This window comes from Chionomys nivalis, chromosome 10 (genome assembly GCF_950005125.1).
Source record: "Chionomys nivalis chromosome 10, mChiNiv1.1, whole genome shotgun sequence".
Classification (NCBI taxonomy): Eukaryota; Metazoa; Chordata; class Mammalia; order Rodentia; family Cricetidae; genus Chionomys; species Chionomys nivalis.
The window spans coordinates 12,411,193-12,426,298 of record NC_080095.1 but is presented as its reverse complement, the minus strand read 5'-3'; the positions used below and the strand labels follow the sequence as shown (position 1 = coordinate 12,426,298).

Genomic DNA, 15,106 nt, shown 5'->3' with positions numbered 1-15,106 from the left:
ATCAACTAGTAACATTGAAGCAGTTCTTTATACAGAACTCATAAGTAACTGCAACAGAGGTGTTCTGAAACTTTGGATCACCTGGGCCATCTGTTCCTATCAGAGATTTTTCAGAGGGTCTTTCTTAATCAAACCTTAATTTTCTTAACCAAGAATGAGTCCATAGCCTCTAATTTCCTGTAGAAACAAAAAGGAAAACCTCTTCTCCAAAGTAACATATCTTTTGACTAAAATGTTGAAGGCAAAGCATTTTCAAAATATATATGTTGGATTAATCCATCAGCATTTATAATTAAATGTCTTAACAGTTGTTGATTCTTCATTAGCAATCAAACATTTTGAGAAAACACAATAACATACATTATCCAGATTTTCTGTGTATTTTCCATTTTATGAGGCTCATTGTTTTACTCTATTTTTTTCTTGTATTTTCAAATTTTTGTGGGGTTCTTTTTTTTGAGATAAGGTTTCTCTCTGCATCATTGATTGACCTGAAACTTACTATGTAGATCAGGCTGACCTCAAACTCACAGAGATCCACATGCCTCTGCTTCCTAAGTCCTGGGATTAAAGGTGTGCGACACCACACTGGACTACTCCATTTTTTAAAGGATATTCTTTATGCATTTTCTCCTCTTTCAAGCATATGCATATTTTTAAACACACTTTAAACATTTGTAGGTTTTTTTTCATCTGTATCTGTCTTTGCTGTATATCTCTATCTTTTTCTTAGCACATGAGTCTTAAAAATAGTAAGTGATATGGCTAAGATTAAAGATGTAGCTTTGGTGGCTGTCCTCATCCAATTTCTCAGGTTTTTGGCAGTTTAGCTTCTTGGAGAAGGTACTGGCCAGGGCCACATTTACTGCCACAGCTCTGTGGAGTTTCTAGGTCCATACCACCACCAAGAAGCCTAACACCGACTGCTCATAAACATCATTTAAGGGTTTGGTGGCAGAACTTCTTAAAAGAGTTGCAAGATTTGTGCTGCTATCACTGAGGCAGAAATCTCTATTAAAAAAGTTACACCTGTTTTTCCTCTAGCAAACATAATCTACTGGAATAAAGATGGTTACCAAGAAGCTGCACTTGACTGTGTTCTCATTCTTTTTTAAAGCCTTTTCAAACTTTATGTGGAAATTTATGACAAACATTTGGGCATCATTTGTTGACACAAGTTTCTGTTTAACCCAAGTCCCAAATAAACAGATAGAAGCTTATATTAATTATAAATTGTTTTTTCTATTAATAAGACTTATTATTAGCTAGCTCTTATGACTCAAATTCACCCATAAATTTTATCTATGTTTATTCACGTGACTTGGTACCTTTTCTCAGTAAGGCATTCTCTTCTTACTCCTTCTGCATTTGCCTAGTGACTGACTCTCTGACAATCCTCTTCCCAGAAGTCCCCTATTCTGGTTGCCCTGCTTATAAACTTCCTGCTGAGCTACTTGCAATGCACATTTTATTAAGCCAATATGAGGGACAGGCCTTCTCAATGTACATGAGCATTATCCCACAACACAGCTAGCTGTACCTAAGACAGGATGCCTGGAAACATGAAGGATCAGGTGCCATCAGTCACATACTGTCACAACCTCTGCATTAGCACATATGTGACATGGCGATAAACACTGTGGAGAGATCACATCTAGAGTGTGCTCCTTCCTTCCTCAAAGAACACAGCCTAATGTGAGAAAAAGCAGTGAAATCCCAGCTCAGGAAGGGATTTAATTTAAAGCAGGATTTTGGATTAGCACATGGGAGTCAGCCCTGCATTCATAAGGAAGGAAGTTAGATACTGACTCACTTTGCTTGCTCCATGGTATGGGTCAGTGGCCTTGGATTCTTGTTACCTGAGTCTGGAATAAGGAAGTGCATGAACTGCAGAGTCACTGGAAACACACCAGGGTTTGACCCTTCCTTCTCACTGTAGAACATCTTCCCTGTCCTTAAAAGAAACATCTCATCTTCTTTTATGCATGTAATCTATTTTATTCAAAATTCACCCCACTTTTCCCAATTTCCTCCTCTCTCATGGTCCACGTTTTCTTGAAAAATTAATGTGCTTTTTTAAAAAATCCACTGACTCCACTTAGATCTGCCTCAGTATTCATGCATGTGGCCTTAGTATTGAAGCAAGGATAGGTAGTCCATTAACAACTGAAGCACTGAAGGACACCTATTCTCCCTCTTCCAGAAGCTAAAAATTTGGAATAATTTTTCATCTAAAGATGAAAATTCAAGACACCAAGACACCATTTCCTGAAATGCTGGATTGTTGTCTAGTGTGAAGCTGTGCATATAGCTACATATGGTATGAGTTCATGAGTGAGACATTCCATGCTGGAATGTCAGTTTGTATGATCCTGTGTATGCAGTTACAAATGCTGTGGGTTCATGCGTGAGACATCCCATGCTGGGATGTTGGCTAATGTGGACTTGTGCATGCAGTTATAGCTCCTGTGGGTTCACGAGTGTTGCAGCCCTGCAATGATTGGAAAACACTGTCTCACTGACATCATCCCTCAATTCTGCCTCTTAGTGCCCTTTCTAGTTCTCTTCTGCAATTATCCCTAAATCTTGGAAAGGAATGGAATGGATGAAATGTTACATTTAAACTAAGGACTCCATGGCTTTATCTTCCCTAAATGTATACTAGTTTTAGGTCTCTCTATTAATCACCACCTCCTAAAATCAGAGTTATGATTTGGCTGAAGAAATGTGATGACACAAAGGCATGGATTTAAATACTTAAGGGACTGTTTAATACAATGACTATTTAACAGAAAAATAATGTTGAATTATCTTGTAGAGCCTATGATCTACTTAGTCATGGATTCCTGGTCCAGTTCTTAGAACCAGAGAAAATTTTAAGTTCTTTGTAGTGGGCCTTAAATCCAATAATAAATATTTGGTTAATATCATAACATTCATGGCACTATTGAGCCAATGTGTATATCTTGCCAGGCTCTTTACTAATGTAGGTTGTGATTCTTATTTTTTAAACCTAAGGCCTGTGCCAGATATCCTTCATGTTTTCAATATTGCTTCCTCATGGCTGACTCAAAAATGTTTCCTGCTTCCTAACCTATTCCCATAACTAGCATTTGTTCCTGTCTCCTTAAGCTCATTACTGTATCAAAATGTTGTTATATGTGGTTCACACCTGCTTCTTGCTCCATACACTCTGCTGGCTGCAGAGGAAGCACAAGGTGAGAATACCAGTCTGACCCTCAGCATCCCCTGCCATCTTACCCAAGGTGTCCACACATTCTTTGCATATTACCATGACTCAGATTCTCATGGCAGTGACAATGGCATGGGAGTAGGTGCATGTTACAATCAATATATCTAAAATAATATTTTGAAGTTATGACAATGAATTTGTTCCTCATACTAAGGCCTCTGCACAGCCTGAGGCTTATCTTTGACTTCAAAGGTATCTGTTTGTTCTGTCACTTCTGCCCTCATTCACTACTTTCCTAGTATTTTGACCTAGAGTCAAGTATGAATAAATCCCTTTCACTTAAATCTTGATTTCTATCAGCCCACAGGTACACAGAGCATTCCAAGGTTCTAGAGGTATTTTCTGCTCTCAGATAATGAAATAGTTCTCCTGATTCAGAAAAGAGATGAGCACTGCTGTAGACAGTTATTGGAAGTATCAAAGGACTGATTGTGAAACATTAATTGTGCTGAATTTGGTGTTCCTGGAACATATCATCAGGGCCTCAGAGGTTCACATATTAAGAGCATGATCCTAAAATATTCTGATGAGAAGATTGGTGTGGAAGAGGTAACAGTCTGTGCATCTGCAACCACAATCACACAGAGTCACATTTACACATACATTTTCACATCTCAACACACACACATGAGTCACACTTATAGATATGTTCTCATATCTAAACACACACAAACACACACAAAGAGTAACACTTACAAATTTAGTCACAGTCCCATCATACAAGCTCACACAGTCATATACTCATAAGCAAACACATAGGCACACTCACCCACAAGTAATGTCCCAGCACACACAATCAAAGACACATAGTTACACTTTCAGATGCAGTCCCACACATAGAGAGACACTCTGAGGGATACAGTCTCACATCACAACACACATACATGCACACATAAATGCACACAGAATCACACAGACACACACTCACACACACACACACAAAGAGACACACACACACATTGATAGCAGCCCTACTCAGAACTTTTCACATTCACAGTGCAGGGGATGGATTTCTTCCTTTCTTTCAACAGGTCCACTCTGCCTGGCCTGGAATCACTATGTTGCCAGACTGATCTTTGAATTCCCAAACATCTTCTTGCCTTTGTCTCCCTAGTACCTAGATTAAGGGCATGCACCACCATGCCTGACCATCAAACACAGTTTTTAAAAAATAATTTAATAATTTTACTGAAAATAGTTTATTTTTTACCACAGAATATATTCTGATCACTGTTTCCCTTCCCTCATCTTTTTCCAGGCCTCCACAGGCCCCATTTCATCCAAGTAAAGACAGGTAGAGGTTTTAAGATCAATTATAAAGATACTTAATGATTGAACTCATGACATTCATTTTTATATATACAAAGAATGGTTGAAATTCCTTAGTTTCTAATACATTTTGATTAGAAAAAGTAAATAATATTAAAACTTCAAATGAATTAAAACATTATGTAAGGAAATTTAAGAAACTAAGTCACTGGTTAAGGATCTTGAGTTCTTAGAGCCCAGCTCTCCTGATTTATTCACTGCTTCCAGAATTCAGGTGCAGCATGAGAAGTCCTGTGTGCCATAACTTCCTGTCATGATGGATTATGTCCCTAACACCTTCAGTCAAATAGACCCTTTGTCTCTGCAGCTGCTTCCTGTTAGGTATACTTTCATAGATTATGAAAACAACTGATTCATCAATAAACGAAAAATACTTGATTTATAAGTAGTAGTAGTAGTAGTAATATAAAGCCTACCTTGAAAAAGGTTATGTTGTGTTTAAAGGCACATGGCTTGCACACTCAGCCATAATGTGAGGTAATGGTGTCTGGAGCACAAATTAATAGACATAATCAATGCAATAAATGTTCCATTTTCATTTATCTTCCTCCAGAGCTCTGAGAGCACTGAGGAAGAGGAGATGGGAAGTAAGTAAGAGATGGAGCATGGAAAAGAGTGCTGTGATATTATATCTTCTGGGCATGTGAAGTTATCACAGTCATAAGCTCAAAATGACTGTTTTGTGTATAATACAAAAGAACCAATCGGTGAAAATAGTAATATAAATAGTGTAGATGATTTTCAGACATTCCCTTGTCCTGAGGAGCATTCTAAGCAGATAGTTTTTGGACATGTACAGCCTTCCTCTCTAACATTGGGGTCACTGGTAGGTGTCTTGTGCTTTAGTGGTTGGCGCTGCCCACATGCACATTTGGATAGGACTATCTGGGCTATAAAAAGACATGAAGTCTATAGACACTCATGTTGGAGAAGATCTGGCTGTGTGGAAGGAAAATAGAACATAGATGTGACTATATTTCATTGTTCACAGGGAGAGACTACCCAAAATAAAGAGAAAATAGTAAAAAAAACAGAATGTCTGAAAGATAAAAAAAATAAACCACCAAAATGAAATGCTTAAGGAAGACTCTTTTCCATGTGAAAGCCATGGGTAGACAAGACAACACTTAGAAAAAGAATAATGATGGGGGCCTTAGCACACTTGATTTCATGTTATGCTTCATTGACATTAGATAACTGATGAAAGCACATGCAGAGATTCACAGCCAAGCACTGAGCCTAGCTATGGAAGTCCTCCTGAAGAAAAGGATGAGAGATTCTATATGCTGGGGTGGTCAAAATCATGATGGGGGTACACACAGGAACAGCTGACCTAAGCTATTGAGAGTTCATGGACTCTAGACCAACAGTTAGGGAGCCTGCATTGACTGATTAGGTCTTCTGCATCTATTGATAATTGTGTACCTTGTTTGTTCTGAGATCATTAGTGAGATCAGGGCCTGGCCTGGTGCTTACCTGGCTTATGTGAACCTTTCCTGATGCTGCACTACCTTCCTGGGCTCTTTTTTTATTTTTATTTTTATTTATTTATTTATTTTTAATTAAAAATTTCCACCTCCTCCCATTTCCCTCCCCCTCTGCCCATCCCTCTCCCCTTCCCTCTCCCTTCCAAAGAGCAGTCAGGGTTCCCTGCCCTGTGGGAAGTCCAAGGTCCTCCCCACTCCATCCAGGTCTAGGAAGGTGAGCATCCAAACAGACCAGGCTCCCACAAAGTGAGTTTGATTCTACCTCAACTTGATATACCATGCTTTGTTCAAACTCATGGGAGTCCTTTCTCTTTCTGAATGGAGACAGACAAGAACTGGATGGAGAGAGAGTAGACTGGAGTAAGGGGGGGGGGATATGAGGAGAGAACATGGGGAAATGTGTTTAGTATGTAAAATAAATGAAAAACAATGTTAAAGAAAATAAAATTAAAAATGAATAAAACCAACACTTGGCTCCTATACACACACACACAGAAAAAAAAAAGAAAAAGAAAACAGATGTACAGAGAGAGAGAGAGTTTGGGGAAGCAGCCTAGAGTAAGTGATAGTGGATAGTTCTTTTGTAGTTTTCAAGGGAACAGAAGAAGAGTGTAAGATATTCAAGGTCACTTCTCTAGTCTCCTAACTACACAGAAGCAGATGGAATTTATCTGTCCAGTAGGTATGAGAGCATTAAGGCATTTGTATTATCAATGAGCCAGAAGAAGAGGTACAGTTAATAGATGGGTTGATGGCTAGATTTTGGAGAATCCAGTAGGACATGGTACAGGAGGAGGTGCAAATTTACTATTGGACCTTCTGGTCACATTGGACAACTTGAGAGTCTCTGGTAGTGTAAGCACCTGCTGTTACTTACCAGACCAAGATCGGGAATTAAATCAGGTCATTTGGAAGCAGCACAGCACAACTGAGGCTGTGACAATTTTATTGAGAACAATCAGACTTTTTATAGCTTAGTTAGAAACAGAATATTGTGACTATTTCCAGGATCAAAACATTTGGAGTTGTCAGGATACAATGAAGTTTTCAAGCCCTACAGAATACACAAGATTAGTGTCCAAGATTGATTGTCCTGTCAAGTTTCTATTCTTCCTTGACTATGAAGGGAGCATACATACAAACACAGCTCAGCCTGAAAGTTTCATGGCCTGGGGGAATGCATCAGTCTTCATGAACCTGAAGGTACATCATGCCACAGGGGCCATGGACTCTAGCTTGAGAAATCTATGACTGCATGCCTCTCAAGGCAGCTAGACCAAGCCCACACCATGAATCCCTGTATGGCTAAAAGAAGTATAACTATAGAGACTCCTGATCTGGTAGAGAGGCACAAAATAGTGAAGTAGTGGCAGGTGAAGCATTGGAATATCCTTTAGTGGAGATGTCCAGGAGTCAAAAGAACAAGGCCACTCATTACAGTAATTTCTTGGATATGTTGGACAAGTGCCTGGCTGTTGATGGTTGGGTACTAAGGAATCTTCAATGTAATGTAATGGAAGGAAGAAGGAATACAAGACAGTAGATGGTCAGTGGATTGTTATTTAGGGATTCTGGTTGATGATAATCACAGAGGGAATGCAGAGGTATTTCCTGAGCCTTGTCAATATACCATACAGTTAGAGGATCCCAGTCAGAGGAAAATGAAAACATCTATTATTGAATGTTTCATGTATCTATAAAACTAATTTAATTAACATATATGGAGTAGTTGATGGGTTTAAGACAGTATGATACCAAGATTCTGAATACAAGAGACTCCTCACCTTTAAATTCAGAGACAAACTTCCAATGAGACACTAGAAAAAAAAACCTTGAGTATGGAAAACAAAAAGTTTAGGAGAGTCTGCTTCCATCAAAAAGTCAATATGTATCCAAAGGGAAATAAAGTTCAGTGTCCATTGAACGATAGGAAACTCATCAAGGAAGCACTGCCATTGTAAATACATCATCCCAAAGTTGATTAAATAATCATAAGAATGAAATATTTACAGGGAGTTCATCAGAGTAATGAATGTTTTTCTGTCTCACCTATAGTGTTCTCAAGGATGTTTCCTCTCCAAGAAACCAATCTATATATATGTATTAATTGTGGATATTATTATATGTATACAATACATAAATGAAATATTATTCATGTAACTTCTGTTCACACTTTCACTCATAGTCATCTCACACAGGTAAAGGACCATGGAAACGTGTGCTAGAAGCACAACTCATTGGTATTTTTCTGAGACATCCCAGCTCAGGCTTCAGATATAAAAATGCATCAATGTCTACAGTGCAATCAGAAAATGAACACAGAAAATCAATTGTCTATTATTAATGAAATTGACATTTCCTTTGGCGGCTAACCTAGAAGTGGGATTCAGTCACACACCTGTACGTGTGATTCTTTGAGTGACCTCCAGACTGTTTTACAGTGTGCTAGTAGAAGCATTCTCCCATTACACAGCACAGGATTCCCTCTCCCTCCAGCCCCACAATGCTTGTTCCATGTCTTCTATTAGGTAATGGCACTCATACCACTGGTTTCCAGGGGTGTAAGGCAATTTAACCTTTTGGATTTAATTTTGGGTTATTGGAATCTCTTCTGCTCATGTGACTAGGCCATGATGAAGGAGCCCAATTTGAAGACTGAGGGCAGAGAGATGTCTTTACATCAAGGCACCAGCTCTCATCTTTGAGTCCCCTGACCTATGTGGTTTTCTTTGGTCCCAAATCTCAGACAAATCATGGAAATGTGTCATTCTTGAGAAGTATTAGATTGATCACTTTTTTGAGACAAACAAGTCTTAACCTTTAACAGGGAACAGTGAATATGATATTTATTAAACAAAATAATGAATGTGATGTTGAAATATTCGTTTTTGAATCAAGACTTCATATACACAACATGAAAATCTTCCGTTATCCCACTTCCCAGGACTGTATGAGCAGCTTTAAAAATGTATTTATTTGTAATTATATTTGCTTATTTCTGTGTGAGTACTATAGTGTTTGTGGATAAAAATAGAGAGTACAAGGTCCTCTGTACTTACAGGTGGATATGAGGAGCTCGCTGTGGGTACAGGAACTGAACCTGATTCCTTGCAATAACAGCATGATACCTGAATGACTGAGCTGCTTCTTAAGCACCTGGATGCAGAGTCCTAACATTCCCACTCATATTTGCTGTAGTCATATACACAATGGCCTAAATATATCACAAAATTGATAAACATTGAAGAAATTTTATAAATGACAGTCAATCACAAAGAAAATAAAAGAACCTCTTACCAAGGAAACCTAATATCTGCTCTCAGGTAAAGTTAAATTGAAGGTTGTGTGACCTTTCTTAGACAGTATAGTGAGAGAAGCCTTTCAGTTACATAGGAAGGATTATCCCAAATAATTTGTTTTATGGATGTTGACCACGGTCCATAGCAACAAAATTTGTTTTGTAAAAGTGGAGATAATAAATTTTATTAAGTATTCCCTCAAAGAATAACTGTGTGGTTACTCAATACTGGATATGAGTTTGAAATCATCATGTAGAAAGAATAAACACAGAAAATTTTAACTTCATTGAAGAATAGTAAGTATTAGTTCGTGTTACTATAAATTCAGTCAGGAAAAGAATGAACCCATTACCAAAATCTTCTTGGTTGTCCTATCTCCTCCAGTGCTCCACTGAGATTTCTTGTTAAATATCAAATCAAATTCAAGTTTTTATTTTACACTATTACATTATGGAACCACTTAATTACCATATTTAAAATTTCTAAAATGTAAAAAAATTGTATATTGCAGAATTGTTTATCACACCTTTAGTTTTATAAGTATAATGTGAACTTATGATTTACTAGATTTTTTTTGTTTTTTTAATTAATTTGAATACTTTAGAAGTCTCAAAATTGTATAGTTTGCCTGATATGTAAATAGTGAATAAGTTTATAAAACATTAAAGCAACTGAATAATAAGAATGCTCAAAGTCTAGTTTTAAGTTGGAAAGGTTCAAAACAGATTTGAAGCTACCAGGCACTGTTAATTTCATTTTTCCTTTTTCTGTGTCTAAATCAGGATCAGGCACTTCATCTGAGACCACTATTCTGACAAAGTGAGAACTTGAGGGGTTCATCACATATGTAATATATAATCATTTCCAGGAAAACCTATATATGTTTGTAAAATAATTATGTACATTTATTTAGTAGACACTTTTCACTAAGGTGATATTTGTTCACCTGACAGGATTAGGGAAAGAACATCATTGAAAACCCTAGTCACATGCCTTTTTGTCACACTCTATCAAAGGCACATACTATTAGAACCCTACATCTTGTGATTTTGAGTGAGGTAGTGTGTGCCAGGTTTCTGCACTCCTGTCATCTGTATCTCCCTTTACTTTATTTCTTTAGAAATTATGAGAGGATATGCTCAAAAGGAGAAACTCCAATGGCATTTCCATGTATTATTGGTACTTCTGTCTTACTTTAGAGGTGGATTATTGTCTGTAATTATTTGATCCATCATTTTTTTTACTTCAAACTGGATTACAAAAGTTCCTTTTATAGATGATGTTAAAATTTTAGTAGCACATTTTGCAGATTCTTGGTCAAAACTGAAATCATTGGTTATCATAGCCTCTTGATGTTAGTTCGATGCTAGGCAACAACCTTGCTTAAAAGATTTACCTTGCTCAGTTCAGTACCCATTTTTAATTGGGTTAATTAGAATTTTAATTTCTAGTTTCTTGAGTTCTTTATATATTTTGGAGATCAGGCCTTTGTCTGATGCGGGGTAGGTGAAGATCTTCTCCCATTCAATAGGATGCCTTTTTGTCTTAATGACAGTGTCCTTTGCTTTATAGAAGTTTCTCAGTTACAGGAGGTCCCATTTATTCAATGTTGCTCTTATTGTCTGTGCTACTGGAGTTATATGTAGGAAGTGGTCTCCTGTGCCCATGTGTTGCAGTCTACTTCCCACTTTCTCTTCTGTCAGGTTTAGTGTGGTCGGATTTATATTGAGGTCTTTAATCCATTTGGACTAGAGTTTTGTGCATGGTGATGAACTGAACAGAGAATTCTCAACAGAAGAAGTTCAAATGGTCAAAAAATGGTTAAGGTCATGTTCAACCTCCTTAGTGATTAGGGAAATGCAAATCAAAACAGCTTTGAGATACCATCTTACACCTGTCAGAATGGCTAAAATCAAAAACACCAATGATAGTCTATGCTGGAGAGGATGTTGAGTAAAGGGAACACTCATTCATTGTTGGTGGGAATGCAAACTTGTGCAACCACTTTGGAAATCAGTGTGGCAGTTTCTCAGGACATTGGGAATCAGCCTACCTCAGGATCCAGCAATACCACTCCTGGGAATATACCCAAGAGATGCCCAATCACACTACAAATTATTTGTTCAACTATGTTCATAGCAGCATTATTTGTAATAGCCAGAACCTGGAAATAACCTAGGTGTCCCTCAACAGAAGAATAGATAAAGAAAGTGTGGAATATATACACATTAGAGTACTACTCAGTGGTAAAAAACAATGACATCTAGAATTTTACATGCAAATGGATGGAAATAAAAACACTATCCTGAGTGAGATAAGCCAGACCCAAAAAGATGAATATAGTATGTACTCACTCATTAATGGACTCTAGCCATATAAAAAGGATATTTCTCGAGAAGCTAAATAACCAGGAGAACCCAAAGAAAACATATATATATATATGTGTGTATATATATATATATATATATATATATATATATATATATACATACTCCTGGAAATTGAAAACAAACAATTGGGAGCATGGGGGTGGGAATACGGGTGTGGCTGGGTTTGGAAGAAGAGGAGAGGGGAAGATGGAAAGTAGAAGGGAAAGACTGGGAGAGCTTGGGGGACTGGGAGGGTGGTGATGGAGGGAGGATGGATATACAAGCAGGGAAGAAGATATCTACATTAAGGGAGCCATTTTAGGGTTAGCAAGAGACTTGTCTCTAGAGGGGATCCCAGGTGTCCAAAGGGTTGTCCCTAGTTAGGTCCTTGGGCAGAAGAGGAGAGGGTACCTGATCTGTCCTTACCTCACAATCATACTGATGATTATCTCGAATATCACCATAGAATCTTTGTCAGGCGATGGATGGAGATAGAGACAGAGACCCTCATCAGAGCAAGGAATGAGCTCCCAAGGTCCAGTTGAAGAGCAGAAGGAGGGAGAAGATGAGCAAGGAAGTCAGGACCATGAGGGGTTGGTCCACCCATTGAGGCAGAGTGCCTGTTCTAATGGGAGCTCACCAAATACAGCTGGACTGGGACTAAATGAACATGTGCTCAAACTGGACTCTTGATCATCTTGTTTACTTCCCATATCCAGGAGGATAACTATATGTTTTTCTTTGGGTTCACCTTCTTATTTAGCTTCTCTAGGATCACGAACTATAGGCTCAATGTCCTTTGTTTATGGCTAGAGTCCACTAATGAGTAAGGACATATGATATTCCTCTTTTTGGCTCTGGGTGTCTTTTGGCCATTTGAACTTCTTCTGTTGAGAATTCTTTATTCATTTCAGTACACCATTTTTTAATTGGGTTACAAGCACAGGGGTGCGAAGGTTTAGGGGAATGGGAGATGGGGAGACAGAAGGGAGAAGGGGAAGATTGGGGAGAGCTTGGGGGAATGGGATGGTTGAGATGGAGGAAGGGTCGATATAGGAGCAGGGAAGAAGATATTTTAAGTAAGGAAGCCATTTTATGGTTGGCAAGAGACTGGGCTTTAGAGGAGTTCCCAGGTGTCCAGAGGATTTTCCTAGTTATGTCCTTGGGCAGCAAAGGAGAGGGTGATAAAGGCACTGGGACTTGTTTTTACTGCATGTACTGGCTTTTTGAGACCCTAGTCTATTTGGATGCATAGCTTCCTAGACCTGGATGTATGGGGAAGGGCCTTGGACTTCCCACAGGGCAGGGTTCTGTGCCCTCTCTCAAGCCGGGAGGTGGAGGGAGGAGGGTGAGTGGGGGAGCTGGAGGGGAATGGGAGGAGGGGAGGAACTATAAATTTTTGAATGGAAAAATAAATAAAAGATTTATTTATCCTCCTAATCATGTTTTTCAATTAGTTATTTAGGCTGTTACTCAGATTGACCCAAGGTAACATGACAGTGACCCCTTATTTATCTTTGTGTGGATCATTCAAGTCACTGGTATGTGCCCTTATCTCAGAATTTTACCAGTCTTTTCCATTTTATTTCCAAGTTTAATCTTTGACTATTGGTGTCACCTCAAGAGTTTCCAGAGAAGCCTCAGTCTCAGTTGAAGACATTCTCTCTTTTTTTTTTTTTTAAAGTTGCCTCAAGCTGATGATCCATTATCATGGAAAGTAAATTCAATTCTGTTTCTCTGAATGACACTTCTCTAGCTCACACATAAGATAGCAGGCTCTTCATCATCAGCAACAGAGAGTAGATTTAACTCTGGTAGCCTTTGTTAGCAAAAGCATCAACAAATCATAAACAGAAAATCACAGAACTGAGTTGTTTATGGAAAGGGCTGATGTGAGAAGAGACTAGGAATGGAGCTGATGTCATTTGAACTGCACAACACACTGGTGCCTGGTAATTTTGTGGGTTGAAGGATCACAAATATGCCTACAGAATAATCATTACTTTGGAATTTCGTATAAACTAATTTTTACCAAGCTGCAAATGTTTAAAAATAGAATTTTTCACAAACGATTACCGAGTTTACTCTTTTAAGCTCTGTTGGTCCAGAAGGAAATAATGGACATTTCAGTTTTAAATTTATGTTTGGAAAGTGAATTTTACAGGGAAGATGTACTTTCTCTCTGACATGTTCAAAAACATATAATAAATTAAAATTACTAAATTTCCCAAACTTTCTCACTGAAATTTGAGTCAACAATTGTTATAAATTCAGGCTCCTTTTGAATTGTGGAGTAGTACATATACACTCAGAGAGAGAGAGAAAGAGAGAGAGACTATATAAAATTACGTTCCATTCTGTCTGATAATCAGAATAAATTGAACAGCTTAAAGGATGTGTGTCAAAAAAAATTATTCTAATCTGCATACACGGAAAGTTGAATAGAATATGGCAGTGGAGAGTGGCCTTCAGAAGGTATTCTTGGCTAGAAGAGTAATAAGTCACAGGTTCTGAATTTATAACTCATGTTCATTAATCATAGTTCAGAACTTCCTAGCATCTAAAGTGACCCTTACTGCTGGTCCCCAGGAGTCCCTGCTGATCTTCAGCACCCCCTTCTGGTTCTGAGTGTCCTTGCAGTGAGGTTTTTGTGCAGGCTCACCTGGGAGTTCCCTCATTGTGTCTTTGGTACAGTAGTATGTGGCTGTGTCCTCACTTTGCAGACTGTTCAATTTTAAGAAAACTTGGTTCTTGGAGGTGTCCCTGCTGATGGTGATTCGGGGCTGGAAAGCTGAATTATACTCTGTGTTTCCATTATACCATATTCCTCCCATCCACTCCAGACCCTTTGCTGGAGACTGGCGAACCCAGCTAATATCATAGCCAGTTAATGAGAACCCAGAGACAGTGCAGGTGAGAGACAGGGTCTGTGAGGGCTGCACCAGGCCAGGTCCTGACTCCTTCAGCTGCACCTGGGACAGGACACCTGGAGACAAGCAACATCAACATCTATTATACATCCCATAGATGACATGCCAGGGACCCTCTCCTGAAACCCTGAAACACTTACTTGGAAAGGTGACCAGGCAGAGGAGCAGCACCAGGACAGCCATGCTCTGCTAGAGACTGGTGAGAAGTAGATGGGGCTTCTCAGCTATGCCTGAGCTTTCATCTGGAGCCTGAGGGCTGCTTTGCATTTGGGGCTGTTCCTGAAAAGAAAACAAAAGGAAGTGCAGGGGATGATTTCCACTCTTTCCTCAGGTGACCAACATTTGTCCTGTGTTTCTTAGCAATACTGGAGATGGAGATTCAGGAACATTTTCTTTTTGTGATCTGGATTTCCAATACCAAACAAATTTGAAATAGTGT

General features: G+C 38.6%; 1 gene segment (V, D, J or C); it reads right to left on the bottom strand.

The window, feature by feature from the left end:
- Positions 1–14,280: 14,280 nt before the first annotated feature.
- Positions 14,281–14,850, bottom strand: LOC130882885 (Ig heavy chain V region PJ14-like). The segment is given in 2 exon segments: positions 14,281–14,723; positions 14,808–14,850. Coding segments are annotated over 2 exon segments (486 nt in total).
- Between the last annotated feature and the right edge of the window lie 256 nt (positions 14,851–15,106).